General features: G+C 43.1%; 1 protein-coding gene across 1 annotated transcript in view; it reads right to left on the bottom strand.

Moving 5' to 3' along the window:
• PON2 (paraoxonase 2) overlaps positions 1 to 7663 on the bottom strand; it is a 28669-nt gene extending 21006 nt beyond the window's left edge. Inside the window, exon 1 of the mRNA XM_046020131.1 lies at positions 7512 to 7663. Coding sequence (XP_045876087.1) covers positions 7512 to 7585 — 74 coding nt within the window. The 5' untranslated portion in view covers positions 7586 to 7663. The remainder of the gene's footprint in view (positions 1 to 7511) is intronic.
• Positions 7664 to 14855: the final 7192 nt, after the last annotated feature.

Below are 14855 nucleotides of genomic sequence, written 5' to 3'. Positions count from 1 at the left end.
AAATAAATAAAATCTTTTTTAAAAAAACTCGAATTATACAAGGACTGTGCATAACTTCTGGTTGATCAAATCATTTTTTCTTACCTCTCTTTTATAATAAGAGAAAGACAGGATTTCGTTTCCAACTTCTGTGGCCTGTCAAAACTTTCAAATTCCTTCAGTGGAAAACTGCTAGGCTTTTAACCTGGTAGAAGCACTGGTTCCCTACCCGTTAGAGAACTTCTGTTTTCTGGGGTGGCAGGCCCTATTCTCTGACAAACATAATGCCACCATCACCCCCTTCCTTCTCCCTCCTTTCCACTGCAGGGACAGACAGGCCAAACATTTGCTTTCCCAGAGTCCTTTCTATTTAGGGGTATTCATATGACTCAGGCTTTGGAGAAAGACATTTTTGTTCCTGAGAGAAAAGGCAGACACAAGAAGAGAGCTAACGGGCATCCCCCCTTTCTCTCTTCTTCATAATCTGACTCTACATATGGTGCTTAGGACTATAACAACCATTCGGTATTCTTAACGTGACAAGAATGAGGACATAATGCCAAAAAGTGAAGGACTGAAGGACAAAAATATAAGAATCTAATTTTTTTTTAAAAGATTTTATCCATTCATTTGATAGAGAGAAATCACAAGCAGGCAGAGAGGCAGGCAGAGAGAGAGGAAGGGAAGCAGGTTCCCTGCTGAGCAGAGAACCCGATGTGGGGCTCGATCCCAGGACCCTGAGATCATGACCCGAGCCAAAGGCAGAGGCTTAACCCACTGAGCTACCCAGGCGCCCCAAGAATCTAATTTTTTATATGATTATGGTCTCAAGGGACAAGTTATAGAATGACTCACCTACAAAGTTTTTATCACGTGAGAAAAATAAGCCTTTATTTGCATATGTTACAACTAATTTGATGTATGTTACTTGCAACTGAAAGCACTCCTAACCGTTAAGAGATTGAAGAAGTTTGGGGGAATATACAAAGAGAAAGCTATACAAACCTCTTTGGACTAACAGATCAATAAGCCTAAATGCATTCGTGCCAAATTAAAAATAAATAAACAGATGGTACAAACACAGATAATTCTGGTACAGCCTCTTTGCTGCCTAGCACCTTATGTCCTAGCACACTTACGAATGTACGAGGTCAGAGATAGCAGACATGGCCAGTCAATCACAGCACTCCTGCCCCTTAACCCACTAGCCAGCCTCACACACAATGTACTAGGCAACCACTACTGTTCTAGGTTCTTTTTGTTTTCCTCACTTTCCTCTTCTTTGTCATTAAAATTGGGTTATTTTCCTTTGAGTTACAACTATATCATAGGTATAACACAGCAAAGAAAATACACTGTCTTCCTTCAACTGAGCCAAAAATCATTTGCCCAATGACACCCCCTGTAAACATGTATATCGAGACCCTTAATCTGGGGTCCAGTGACCTTTAAGGAGTCCATGGGTAAAATTCAAGGATCCATGAACAGGAATGGGGGGAAAAAATACATCTTTATTTAAACCTAACTGAAACTAAATATTTCCTTTGATGATGAGGACAAGCAAGAAACCACGGAACTTTTTCCTAGCAGCACCGGTGTCTCTCTGTCAATAAAAGAAATCACAGACATTGTAGATATCTCAAAATAATGTTTGGTTGTAATATCTCAGTTATTCAGTTGTAGATATCTCAAAATAACGTTTATACTCACTGCTACTTCAAAATACCTATTGCTACATATTCAACTACTTTTATATCTATTTAAGGCTTTAATTAAGAAGCCTATGTTAAGGGCGCTTGGGTGGCTCATTTGTTAAGTGTCCGCCTTTGGCTAAGGTTATGATCCCAGGGTCTTCGGATCAAACCCCATGTTAGGCTCCCTGCTCAGCAGGAGTGAGTCTGCTTCTCCTTTCCCACTCCCCCTGCTTGTGTTCCTTCTCTCGTTGTGTCTCTCTCTGTCAAGTAAACATATAAAATCTTAAAAAAAGAGAGAGAGAAGCCCATGTTATTACATCATACATTAGATTTTAAAAACAGGTTGGTAATAGTATTTATTAAAATTAGTATTAACTTACATAGTATTTAATTTTGTTTTGGAATCCTATGTGTTTCATTTTACACATTTATTTTATTTTTTTTAAAGATTTTATTTATTTATTTGGTAGAGAGAGATCACAAGTAGGCAGAAAGAGAGAGGAGGAAGCAGGCTCCCTGCGGAGCAGAGAACCCGATGCGGGGCTCGATCCCAGGACCCTGAGATCATGACCTGAGCCGAAGGCAGTGGCTTAATCCACTGAGCCACCCAGGCGCCCCATTTTACACATTTAAAAACATGATGCTGACCAAGGGTCTATCAATTGTTGAATGGCTAAAGAAGATGTGGTCTTTATATATACAATGGAACAGTATTCAGCCATAAAAAAGAATGAGATCTTGCCATTTGCAATGACATGGATGGAACTAGAGAGTATAATGCTAAGTGAAATAAGTCAGAGAAAGACAAACACCATATGATTTCACTTACATGTGAAATTTAAGAAAAGAAAAAAGCAAATGAGCACAGGGTAAAAAAAAGAGAGACAAATGAAGAAACAGACTGTTAACTATAGAGAACAAACTGACGGTTACCAGAGGGGAGGTGGGTGGGGGGATGCGTGAGATAGGTGATCGGGAGTAAGGAGGGCACTTGTGATAAGCACACCGTCATGTATCGAATTGCTGATTTACTATATTGTACACCTGAAACTAATATAACATTGTGTGTTAAATAAATGGAATTAAAATAAAAACTAAAAAAAAAAAAAAAAAGAGGGGCACTGCATACACACACACAAAATAAATAAAAACATAATGTTGAGGAGTCAAGACTTTACTAGACTGCCAAATGGATCGAGGCACAAAAGTCTAAGAACTCCTGCCCGAACCCTGTCATTACAGGTAACCTTCATCCGGCACCTACTACGGGGTTGGTGTTGCTTTAGCACTTTACAAGAATGAACTCCTTTATCTTCCATAGCCCCACTATGGAGTGGGTAGTATTAATATCCCCATCCTACAGATTAGGACCCTGGGGCACAGAAGGTAAAATGAAAAGCCAAGAAGCCAGGTAAATAGTGGAGCTAAGAAATGAATTCAGGCTATCTGGCCACAGAGCTTGAACCCTTAACCAACAGTCATTACCATGAAATCAATTTCTATTTCCTTTTTTTTTTTTTCCTATTTCTTTTCTAAGGTTTTTTGTTTTGTTTTGTTTTTTAAGATTTTTATTTATTGGGTGGGGTGGGGGGATGGGGGCACAGGAAGAGGGAGAAGCAGACTCCCCGCTGAGCAGGGATCCCAACACAGGGCTTGATCCTAGAACCCAGGATAATGACCTGAGCCAAAGGCAGATGCTTAACCCAATGAGCTACCCAGGTGCCCCTCAATTTCTATTTCTTTCACTAAGGAGAGAGCATTACCCACAGGGAGTGGGATGAGATGGTGCAATTAGTTATTATGTTGCCTTATCTTCAGCAAAGTAGAAACACAGTGTTACTACCTGGCATTACTTTGTTCCATATTTCATGGCCTTTGAATTTACCAACTCCTGAAAGGGCTTTATCTTTTAAGTACAGGCTTAAATACAGACAAACAGGGGCTTTATCTTTTAAGTACAGACTGAAAACACCCCTTGGAATTCACCCTTTGGGCCCCTGTAATGCCTGTAGCACTTATTAACCAAGAATTTGTAATTAGGCATCTTAGGCTGGAAGTAATTTGCTCCAAAGGCAGAAAAGCTAGGAGGCAGTGGAGGAGCTGGGGCAAACTCTATCTGGAATCAGAAGACCTGGCTTGGAGTACAGGTTCAGCATTAATTACCTGTTGAATGAATTAGCAGACCCCCTCTAGCCTCAATTTTAACATGTCTAATGCAGAAAGGAAGACATACATGAAGACTGAATAAAGGCATAAGTGTAAAAGGGCTTTTCCCCCAAATGTCAGTAAATGTATTTTTTCATGTAGGGGCCCCTGTATATTAGATTTAGGGTGGCTCAGACGGTTAAGCGTCTGTTGATTGTGGCTCAGATCGTGGTCTCAGGGTCATGGGATCGAGCTCCGTGTCGGGCTCCACACTCAGCAGGAGTCGGCTTGAGATTCTCTCTCTTCCTCTGCTCCTCTTCTCTCGCCTCTTGAAATAAATAGACAAAATCTTTTTAAAAAATGTACATTTTAGCTTAATATAAAGAACTTCTGACACTTTTGACACAGTGGCTAGAACACAGTAGTCACACAGTAAATGATAAGAAGAGTAGTTTAAAAATAAAGCCTGACCTTGCAGAAGTGTTCGAAAGCAGATTGGATAGCTTTCTGGTACAGTTGTCATAAAATCTATCAGGCAACAAGCAGAATGTTCAGATGCTTGTTTTAAGGATTCCTGCTCACTGCATAGGCCTCTCTCTGATGTACTCAAGTCTCATGACTCATCCAAGGTTGTGGACTTTGCAACAGGTAGCCACTGGCCTGGGGATATTTGTGTACTTCTAGTTCCCCCTTTATTGCTCAACTAGGGAGAAGTGGAAAAGTTGGTATAATATGCCACTCTCCCCTGGGAAATTTACCCAGTTACAGTTCAGAAGGAAAGAGACAGCTTTGATTCCACTTAACCATCTGGGACATACTTACACTAAAAAAGTATTCATTATTTATCTGAAATTTAAGTGGGTGCCCTGGGGGAGAGAAATAACTTGAGTGCCAAAGTGCCATCTCTAAAAATAGGATAATGAAATAGCAGGCACCAGATGACAGCAAAAAATGAACAAAAAACAAAAATAAGTCTGTGTTTTGAAGAACCTTTCCTTATGGGGAGGTAGGAACATGCTGCTTTTCAAGACAGACTCTAAGGGTCTGAAAGGAGAGATGCTATGCATTTGAGCACTCTACGTGCTGTAAACAGTGTGTACTTGATATTCCACAAGCACAGGGTGGCCAGATAAAATACAAGCGGTCCAAATTTGAATTCCAAGTGAAGAATGATATTTTAGTATAATTATGCCCCAATATTGCAATGGGATATGCTAATACTACAAAATGATTTGCTGGTCATCTGAAATTCAAATTTAACTGGGCATCCTGCATTTTTATTTTTTTTATTTTATTTTTTTTTCACCCTGCATTTTTATTTGCTAAATCTAGCCACCTACCATGTAGTAACATTCTTCCACCAGCTGATTTGGGAGTTCTAGTATCCAATGAAGTTACCAACCTAGAAAGTCACTGCTCAGTAAAATTTGTGGTGGTCAAATCTTTACAAAGAAAAGATGCATTAAGTTGTGAATTACCTATAAGGTCCATTCTGTGTACATAAGCTTTATTTACTTTTTCTTAGGTTGGCAACTGTAACATCATTTAAACGGACTTACATTTTATTTATTTATTTATTTTTATTTTTTAAAGATTTTATTTATTTGACAGACAGAGATCACAAGTAGGCAGAGACAGACAGACAGAGAGGAGGAAGCAGGCTCCCCACTGAGCAGAGAGCCCGATGTAGGGCTTGATCCCAGGATCCCGGGATCATGACCTGAGCCAAAGGCAGAGGCTTTAACCCACTGAGCCACCCAGGCACCCCCGGACTTAAATTTAAAATGTTAAGATTAGTAAGAAGAAAAAACTTATTTGTGGGAACCCTGGTGGTTTGAACTTTCGGACAGTTTAACGAGCTTGTGAATTTAGTGCTACTGCCTTTGAAACTGAGAGCTGGACAGATTGTACAAAATCATCTAACTCAAGAATGTTCTGCAGAGCAGGTTGGGTATTTACATAACATGAAAATTAAGGTCAACATGCCCATTTCCTCCCTCTGCCACGCACCATTCCTCCTGCTTACATCCCTTTATCAGCAGATGAGCTCCAGATACAGGACAAGAGAGACAGAAACCCTGGCATCACCTTAGTCTCCCTACTCTGATCAGTGAGGCTCCAGAGTCTGGGCCCCCGTCCTGTTATCCTCTCCAAACTACAGTAATACCTTAACTAGTGTCCCCATGTCTAACCACTCTCTGTTCTACTACTTCTCAACTGTAACTGCATACTAGAATTAGAAGGAGAATTTTTAAAAATAAAAACCACTCATGCCTGGCCCCCAGGCAGAGCAGCTGAATCAGCCTCTGGGAGTGCAGCCCAGACATCAGCCCGCCAGCAGATTCTACTATCCAGCCAGGATCCAGAGCTCTCCTCCAATCCATCCTTCAAGCTTCATCTCTACAGCAGCACAATTAATCATGCTTTACAGCACAGCAACTGATTGTTTTATATGGTTTTAAAAAGATTCCTGTTGAAACACACACAGCTAACATCAACAGTTCTTTGCCTCTCAAAGCAGGCCCCAATTTTTGAACCTGGAGTTAACCATCTCAAAACCTATCCTTCCCCCAACCCCTACTATTCTCATCCCCGAAATTTATGCTCCCCTCAAGTTGGCCTACTGCTAGTCTCTGAACTTCCCCACCCTTTCCCCTATGTTCACCCTGCACTTTTCAACCTGGATGGCCCTGTAGGTGCTTCACTCATCCGTCAAGGCCAACAGTCAAATAGTCTCTCTCTCGGGAACTCCCCCTTCAGGAGCTGTAATCTTACCCCCTTAGGCCTGCAGAGGTGTGTTTGTACCTGGTCTGGACAGCCTAATGGCTATATTTGCTTCGGTTCTCTCCTCCCCCTGTAAGAAAGTAAGAACTTCTTAAAGGTTAAGGCCCTCACTCCATTACAGGAGCCTAGATTGGCACTCGGGACACAGTAGGGAATCCGTATTTCTGGAATCCTTTTGCAGGAAGCTTCTAAAATCGGAGTTGGTAATTTAGAAACTATGATGTCGACCCATCCGCGGTTTTCATTATAATTAAACTGGGAGATGGGCCAGGCTTGTGCTGTTGGAATACTGCCCTTCAGGGTTCCTGACTGAAGATAAATAAGGAAGTGATGTAAGAAGAGCAGGAGAGTATCTCAAGTCGTCTTCGATCTACAGCGCCAAGATTAGAAAGCTGAACAATTTCTCAAACTATGCAGGGAAGGGACGGTACGCAACTTTATTAAGACTGAAAGGCGGCGGCTGGCTCGGGCACCAAAGAGCAGCGGCACCAAAGACGTGAAAGAAAACTTTGTAATTAAGGGTTCGATGCATGAGTAATAGTTTTGCTCTCAGTTAAAGCAAAAATTAAAGCGCTGGACTTGCCTGTAAGTAACTACAAAGCCCTCGCCGGGCACACTGGGTGGCAAGGAACTCGGTAAGCAGCAGAGGCTTCCCGACTTCCCAGAAAGCCTCCAGACGGAGCGCAAACTGCGTCGGGTTTTGCTGGAAGCCGACGGCGGGGGCGGAGGTGCTCACGGAGCTGCGGAACCGAGAACAATCAGGAGTTCTCCCGCCGCACCCCGAGAGTCCCTGCACGGCCTGCGCCCGCGCCGCCGCCCGCGGCCACCCGGGCCCGGGGCCCCGGCTCGGGGAGGGCGGCCCCCAGCCAGGCCGCGCGCCGACCGCCGGGTGCCAGCGGGCCCACCTACCTGAGCGCCAGGAGCCTCTCGCCCAGGAACGCCAGCGCGATCCCCAGCACGCTCAGAGCCACCAGCCGCCCCATGGCGCGGGTGCCGGCGCCGCCTCGCTCGCGCGGGTCGGGGAGCTCGGTGGGCGGTGCCCGCCTGCCCGCTCCGGCCGCGCTCCGCCCCGGCTCCGCCCTCGGCCCGGCCCTTGGCCTTTGTCACCACCGGCCTCCCGGGACGCTTTCCCTGGGACGCTTTCCCGGGACGCCCCAGTTAGGTTGAGGGCGTGAAGCTTGGCCTCCTGCACCTGGTTTCGCAAACGGAGACACCCACCCCCTCCCCCCAAACCTCGAGCCCCCGCGTACCTTTCTCACCCTCGTCCTCACAGACTTTCCTTACTCCATGGGCCGGCAAGAAACTTCTAGATAAAGTTTGAAAGATCCTTTCTCATTCCAGGAAGAGATTCAGGATTCTTTCTTGCAAATCATTCATGTTAGAATCAACTACTTTCTATAACACGGTGTAGACGGAAGGAAAGAGACCTCAAGACGTGGACGCAGTTTGGGATCTAGCTCGGTTTACGGGAATAAGAATATGTATATATATATATACACACACATATATGTACATGTATATATATATATAATATAAATTTTCGTTTTTACTTTAACAGCCATAACAGGAGGGAAGAAAGGGTGGGGGGAGAAGGGGAGGGAGGAAGGAAGGAAAAGAAAGAGTAAAAGGGAAACTCACCCATTGAGATTGAGACAGTTCAAACAAGTGAGTATGCCTGGAATAAGCTTCCACTGGTTTGCAGGGTTTGCCATCCTAGTGCATGTAGGCAGAAGCCATGACAATTGCTAATTTTCAGCAAACATCAGTTTCATAAACAGTAAATAAAAGCAGATTCTGGTTTCTCATCTGCTGCGCCCCCCACCCCAAAAATAAAGATCCCTCTGAGTGTATGTCTGATTCAGTCCTAAGGGATATTAGGTTATGCTGAACGGTAGGTAGATAAATAGTTGTTATTTGAAAGAACAAGAGGCTTAACCTTTCTTCGTGTCATGGGTCCCTCTGGCAGGGATAAGTCTCAAGGACAAAGCCTAGTCCAAATCTGGTGCTGGGCCACCCAGGGAACAACAGCCCAGAGTTTAGAGCGAGGTGTTTGTGGTGAATAATGGGGGCTTTTAAGGGCAGCAAAATCAATGTCGTCTCAGTCTCAGAGAATTTTGGAGAAACTTTAGTTTAATATTAACACAGCCAGTGAATTCCCTCAAACTCCATCTCGAAATTCCCTCATCACTCTCTGTGAAGGCTACTGTAGCTCCATACTCTTTCCTCTTCTGCATGTTGCTGTTGGAACAGTTCCTGCAGAACTAGCCCCCATTCCTATCCCATCCCCACCACCATGCTGGGACAACCACTCGCCATTGCACACAGGCAGAGGGGGAAGGGAGATGTTTCCTGATTTGGAAATCAGAAGTCTATTTTCTCCATTGTAGGAGGATGGAAAGACCAGTTATTAAGGCTATAGTATATACCTGTTATTAAATTTTATGGTATAGTTTAGCAATCTTTTGAGATAACTGGGATTTCTGGACTAGACCAAGAACATAACCCCAGGTTTATGTTCTTTTGTGGGAAAAATGGTTTCTAACTCTCCACTATCCAAGTTACCCAACACAAAACAAAACCTGTTCTGGAACTTGTTTGTATGCTTGCGACTCTTTACACTTGGTATGAAACAGAGTTTCTCAAATAATGACATGTAACTAGTTTATAATTAGAAATTTAATGGTTCTTCAGGAAAATTTCAGAAATAATAATACCTTTTATCAATGCTTCTCAAACTATGTGTAGTGAAGGACAGGTTTTTCTTTGCCTTTGTGAAGTACAATGAAAATAATTACTAGAAATGAAGTAAAAAATCAGACATACAGAATACAAGCCCAAATCTTTTATTATTTGATTCAACAGACATAAAATTACTTTGTCAAATTTCTATAACAGTTTCTAAAGGCTTGCTTTCAAATTTTCATATTTATCTCACCATGGACCAGAAACAAAGAGTTCACAGATTGAAAATGGTCTTTGGAGTACACTCCAAAAGTGAACTGCATCTCATGATTGCACTTTGAACTCTTTAAAGTTTTTTGCCTATATTATCATGTGTAATGTCCCCGGTAATTTGCAAAACAGGTGGCTCATGATTATTGTCATTTTATGTGCTATATATGATCCCTCTGTATGCCTTTTATTTTTCTTCCTCTCCTTTCCTCTCTTTTAAGAGGGGGGCAGATCTTTTAACACAAAAATACATTGAGGAGATGTTATAAAGGATAATTTTGGGGGGCACCTGGGTGGCTCAATGGGTTAAAGCCTCTGCTTTCAGCTCGGGTCATGATCCTAGGGCCCTGGGATCGAACCCCACATCGGGCTGTCTGCTCCCCAAGAAGCCTGCTTCTCCCTCTCTCTCTCTCTCTCTGCCTGCCTTTCTGCCTACTTGTGATCTCTGTCTGTCAAATAAATAAATAAAACCTTTTTTTAAAAAAAGATAATTATTGTCTGTAAGAGAAAGAATTGTTCTATAGAAGGCTCCACTCAATGGCTTCTCAGAGAATAAAGGAGATATCTCCCCAACCCAAGTCATTTTTTGGAGAATCCAATATGTTAAAAAAATGAAAAAAAAATGCAATAACAGAAAAATGGTTGTATATACATATTTTAATATTTACAGTTAACAAATTATTCTTTAGTGATTAGTTGGACAATATGAACTTAGTTTGTTGTTGTTGTTGTTGTTTTGGAAAGGTCAAAAACACCCTGATACAAAATACAATGTAATTTGTGGTCCAGTAATGGAACTCAAGTTTAAAATGAATGAGTTTATTCAATTGGGTCAAGGTATCGCTGTGACATATGGACAGACAAATTCGAAGATAATATTGAAAGTCAACAATATAGCCCACCTATCCCCGCTAGACCGAAGGCTATTTCTACAGAGGGCTGTAGGATTTATTGCCTTTCTTCCACCAACAGTAGGACCCTGGAGGGAGAAGACAGAGGGATAGAAAATATTGGGAGAGAAGAAGGTTCAGGAGACCAGAGACAAAAACTCCCAATCTCCTTCAGAGCTGACTCTGTATGGCCTGAACAGTATGGAAAAAGTAAAGGCACAATTTCTTCGTTCTAGGAAATGCATGCGTATTTCTTGTCTAAATGCAATAATGTTTCCAGTTATCTATGAGTGAAGCGTGCATCCAGCCTCTTTCAGAGTACCAACCACAGCTATTATTTACTGAACGTTTCTTTTTTTTTTTTTTTAAAGATTTTATTTATTTATTTGACAGAGAGGGATCACAGGTAGATAGAGAGGCAGGCAGAGAGAGAGAGAGAAGCAGGCTCCCTGCCGAGCAGAGAGCCCAATGCGGGACTCGATCCCAGGACCTGAGATCATGACCTGAGCCGAAGGCAGCGGCTTAACCCACTGAGCCACCCAGGCGCCCCTACTGAACGTTTCTTATTCCACACACTTTATACACACTGCCTCGCTCAATTCCCGTAAGAACCATCTGAATCAGGTACTATTAGTACAGAGGTTATAAGGTTACAGAGTTTAAGTATCTTGCCCAAAGTTGTACATCTGGAAAATGGTGAAGCCAGAATCCAATATTAGAAAATTCATATAACACCCCATTTCTACCCTTGGTATATCTTTTATTAATTGTCAAATAAAAAGAATTTCTATACCTCTGCTATCCATGGTAAGAAGAGAGATGAAGGAGCTGGTGGTGAGAGCTAGTGGAAAATGATCTCATGTCAACCAGCATCAGAGCGAGTCTTTAAAACTCGGTTGCTGGGCGCCTGGGTGGCTCAGTGGGTTAAGCCGCTGCCTTCGGCCCAGGTCATGATCTCAGGGTCCTGGGATCGAGTCCCGCATCGGGCTCTCTGCTCAGCGGCGAGCCTGCTTCCCTCTCTCTCTGTCTGCCTGCCTCTCTGTCTACTTGTGATCTCTCTCTATCAAATAAATAAATAAAATCTTAAAACTCGGTTGCTTTTTATACTTCTCCTCTACCTGCTTGCATTACTTCATTTAACTTTGAGTATGTTCCACATCTCCAAGCCGTTCGTGGGAATTCAAGATAAAAGAGGTGCCCATTCCTGCCCTGGCTCTAGCTCTTGCTAGAGTGAGAGGCACCTGGACAAACATATGCAGTGTTGTGTCCAGGATTAAGAACTTTGATCTTTATCTTGCCAGTGACATAAAGTCATGAAGCCTTTACGAAAGGTCGCTCTGATGGCTGAGAAGAGGAGGTGACAGGTACTTTCCAAGTCTGCTTGGAAGGAGAGGCAGATGTGAACAAGATTGTGGGGAGGATGGAGAGGGAACAGGTTTAAGGACAGTCAGAGACTAGATGCATAGAAACCGGGGACTGGTGGGCTGAGGGAAAGGGAGAGTTGAAGATAACTTGGGTTGTTCAGAAGGGCAAATGGGAGTACACCAACTGGGATGGGAGAGGACCCTTCAGGGCGGTGAGGACAGGATGGTTTGAAGAACATGTCTGAGGTGCCGAAAGCCCTAGAGACACTCACAGACAAGTGCTCAGGGATGCGGCCTTGACTGGACATGTGACTTGGGAGTCGTTAGCAGCCAGCTATTGACTTTCCCTCATATGTACTCCATTTAATTTCACTTCTCACAGTGCTGATTCTTTATAAAGTGGCTTTTCACTGAAATCGCATGTATACATTTAGAGTAGTAGTTCTAAGTTTTGAGGGTGACTGTATACATTTATCTAGAAGAACTAGCACAGAACAATTGGGCTAATTTCTTCAAGGGTGTAAGTTTCCTGAAAAAAGGCATTATTTCTTCCTCTGAGTCCTCTTTCCTGCCATTTCTTCTTTGTTCTGGCGAACAGCTTTGACTCACCCATGCTGACCAAAGCAGTGCCAGAGATAGAACTGGGCCTGCTGCAGAAAACAAACAAACAAAAAAGAGTATCACAGCAGATTGCAGCTTTCAGTGGGAGACTCAAAGCCCATTCAAGGAAACATCTGAGGAACAGAGTGAAGATTAGCCATCCGACTACCCAGTTCTGAGGCTAGTCCTTGACATTGTCGGGGACATCATGAACCTGATTGCAGCTTGGAAGGACGAGACAGCGTGTCAACACGTGGGAGTGGAAGGCAACCAGTGCTGGGGTCAGTGAAGCTATGGTGATGGGCGGTGGGAGAGGCCAAGAGCTACCTCGATGGGGCAGTGTGACACAGGCCAGGAAAACGCTCCCTCGGTTCATGGCCCCATTTCCAGGAACCCCATCTCCTCTGTGAATGAACTACGTGTGTACAGCACAGATAAGCAGGAGGAATTTAGATTTTATTTGGTATGTATTATTTTAGGAGCATAGACACAAAGTTCTTAAGGAATTACTTTAGAGACCCATTTCATTTTCTGCCTTTCATTTATTATCCCTGCAAGCAGTGTTTTATTATTATTAGCATTATTTCTTTTTAAGCCTGTACATTTTCCTTTCATTATTTTATATTTCACAGAAGCTGTGGAGTTTGAATTTGCCTGGGTGCCTTGGGAAGACGAGCTCGGGGGCAGGCTGATTTCTCATTTCAGACATAGATAGTGGATATCTTATACGTTGACTTAATATTTCCCGACTTAAAAACATAATGGATGTTTACATGAAGCATGATTAATTACAGAGATGGAGCATGATTAATTACAGAGGGATACTAAAGTCCTCTGTATTATTGATAAACTAAGGTTTCATTTCTAATAAACTTTTTTACATCCCTTGACACTAGTGTGTATGTATATATATATGTATACACACACACACACACATATATAATCTTGAAAGAAAGTCTTGTGACTCTTCTATGTGAGAAGAAATCAAAGTTACTTGAGAGTTCTAAGAATGGAAAATGAAGCCAATTCTAGCACTGTGAGGCACTCCCTACAGGCTGTAAGCCACGAGCAATCATAGGAGTATGTCCAGGCAGGCCAGTGGAATAATGGAAAATTCCTAGTGGAGGAAACTGGACAGAATTGGACAGTGAGCAACACACAAGAAGAAGACCTAAAAGGGGACTGTAGTGTGTGAGGGCCAGCGGCATCTGCTCAGACCTGGCTGGTGATTGTCTGTCTCTGAGCGCTGACTGCTGAGCTCCATAGCTGCCCGTGGGCTTGAAGGAAGTCGGGCTTGAAGCCCACCCGCAGCTATGGAGCTACCTGGGATTTGTAGTTGTCCCAGGCGCACTGCAGGGGACACAGAAAAACTCACCCAGGTGATCTCCTAAATCTCTGGTATGCCACCTCCTGCCGCCAAAGAGGAAAATTGCAAGAAAAAGTCCTTTTTTCTCCCTCCGCCCTGTTTTCCTGCTGGCATGCATTTTGCATTTTGTTGGATTTAGGTGGGTGTGGCCGCAGACTGGGAAATACGAAATGTTATCGAAGAAACCTGGGGCTGGGCAAGTGGATAGATAAAATCCACGATAGATGGATGGGCGGATAGATGGTTAAAGTGATGAAATCTGAGTCTGCTGGAATGCAGAGAACCATTCTTTGAGCTTTTTGTTTCTCCATGTCCACTCTCAATGATCATGTAATTCACATGATCAAGTCCTGGACGGTCCCCAGACCACCAAACTTTGGGATTATCTTTCCCTTTAATACATTTTTTACGCTGGCTTCAGCCCTAGCTCACATAGTCTGCACACTATATCTCTACAAAGATTCCCCAGCATGACGTTCAGGGGCTTACAGGACTCTTCTTTCTTGTTTACTTAGAATTCCATCTCTGCTGTGTCTTGTACCTTGTGGTTCTTCTCTTCCCTCCCTCCTGTGGTATGCAGGTGCTTTTTGTTTCCTTTAATTATCGCCTAAGAACCACTAAGACAATTAATGCATATAGTGCTGAAGATTTGGGTAGGTAGGGCATGGAGGAAAGCAGCATCACAGCAGAGCCAAATCAATAGTATGAAAGCTACTATTACTTTACCTTAGTCTACCTATCTTTGTTCCAGCTCTCATCATCTTCAGCATTGCACTTTTCTCTCTGGTCCTTATTTCTCCTTGAGCCCGGCTGTCCTGCCATTTTGCTGGCCCATCAAGCCATTTCTCCAGCATGTCTTTCTTCCTCTTGGGTTTCCAAGGGCAAAGACAACATTCTTTGTGTTTTCTTATTGTCCCAGGAAAGCACTGAAGGATGTCTCTCTGTAAATAATTCCAACTGGCCTTTCATTGATTAATTGTACCTAACATTCTGACTATGTAGGAACAGAAATGATCTTTATTGCCGTCATCCCTAGAGGCTGCCCTTTGGCAGGGGGCAGAGCCACTACTTACCTGGGATA

The sequence above is a fragment of the Meles meles genome, chromosome 10 (genome assembly GCF_922984935.1).
Source record: "Meles meles chromosome 10, mMelMel3.1 paternal haplotype, whole genome shotgun sequence".
NCBI lineage: Eukaryota > Metazoa > Chordata > Mammalia > Carnivora > Mustelidae > Meles > Meles meles.
The sequence above is the reverse complement of the archived record's forward strand: the minus strand, read 5'-3'. Positions and strand labels throughout refer to the sequence as shown.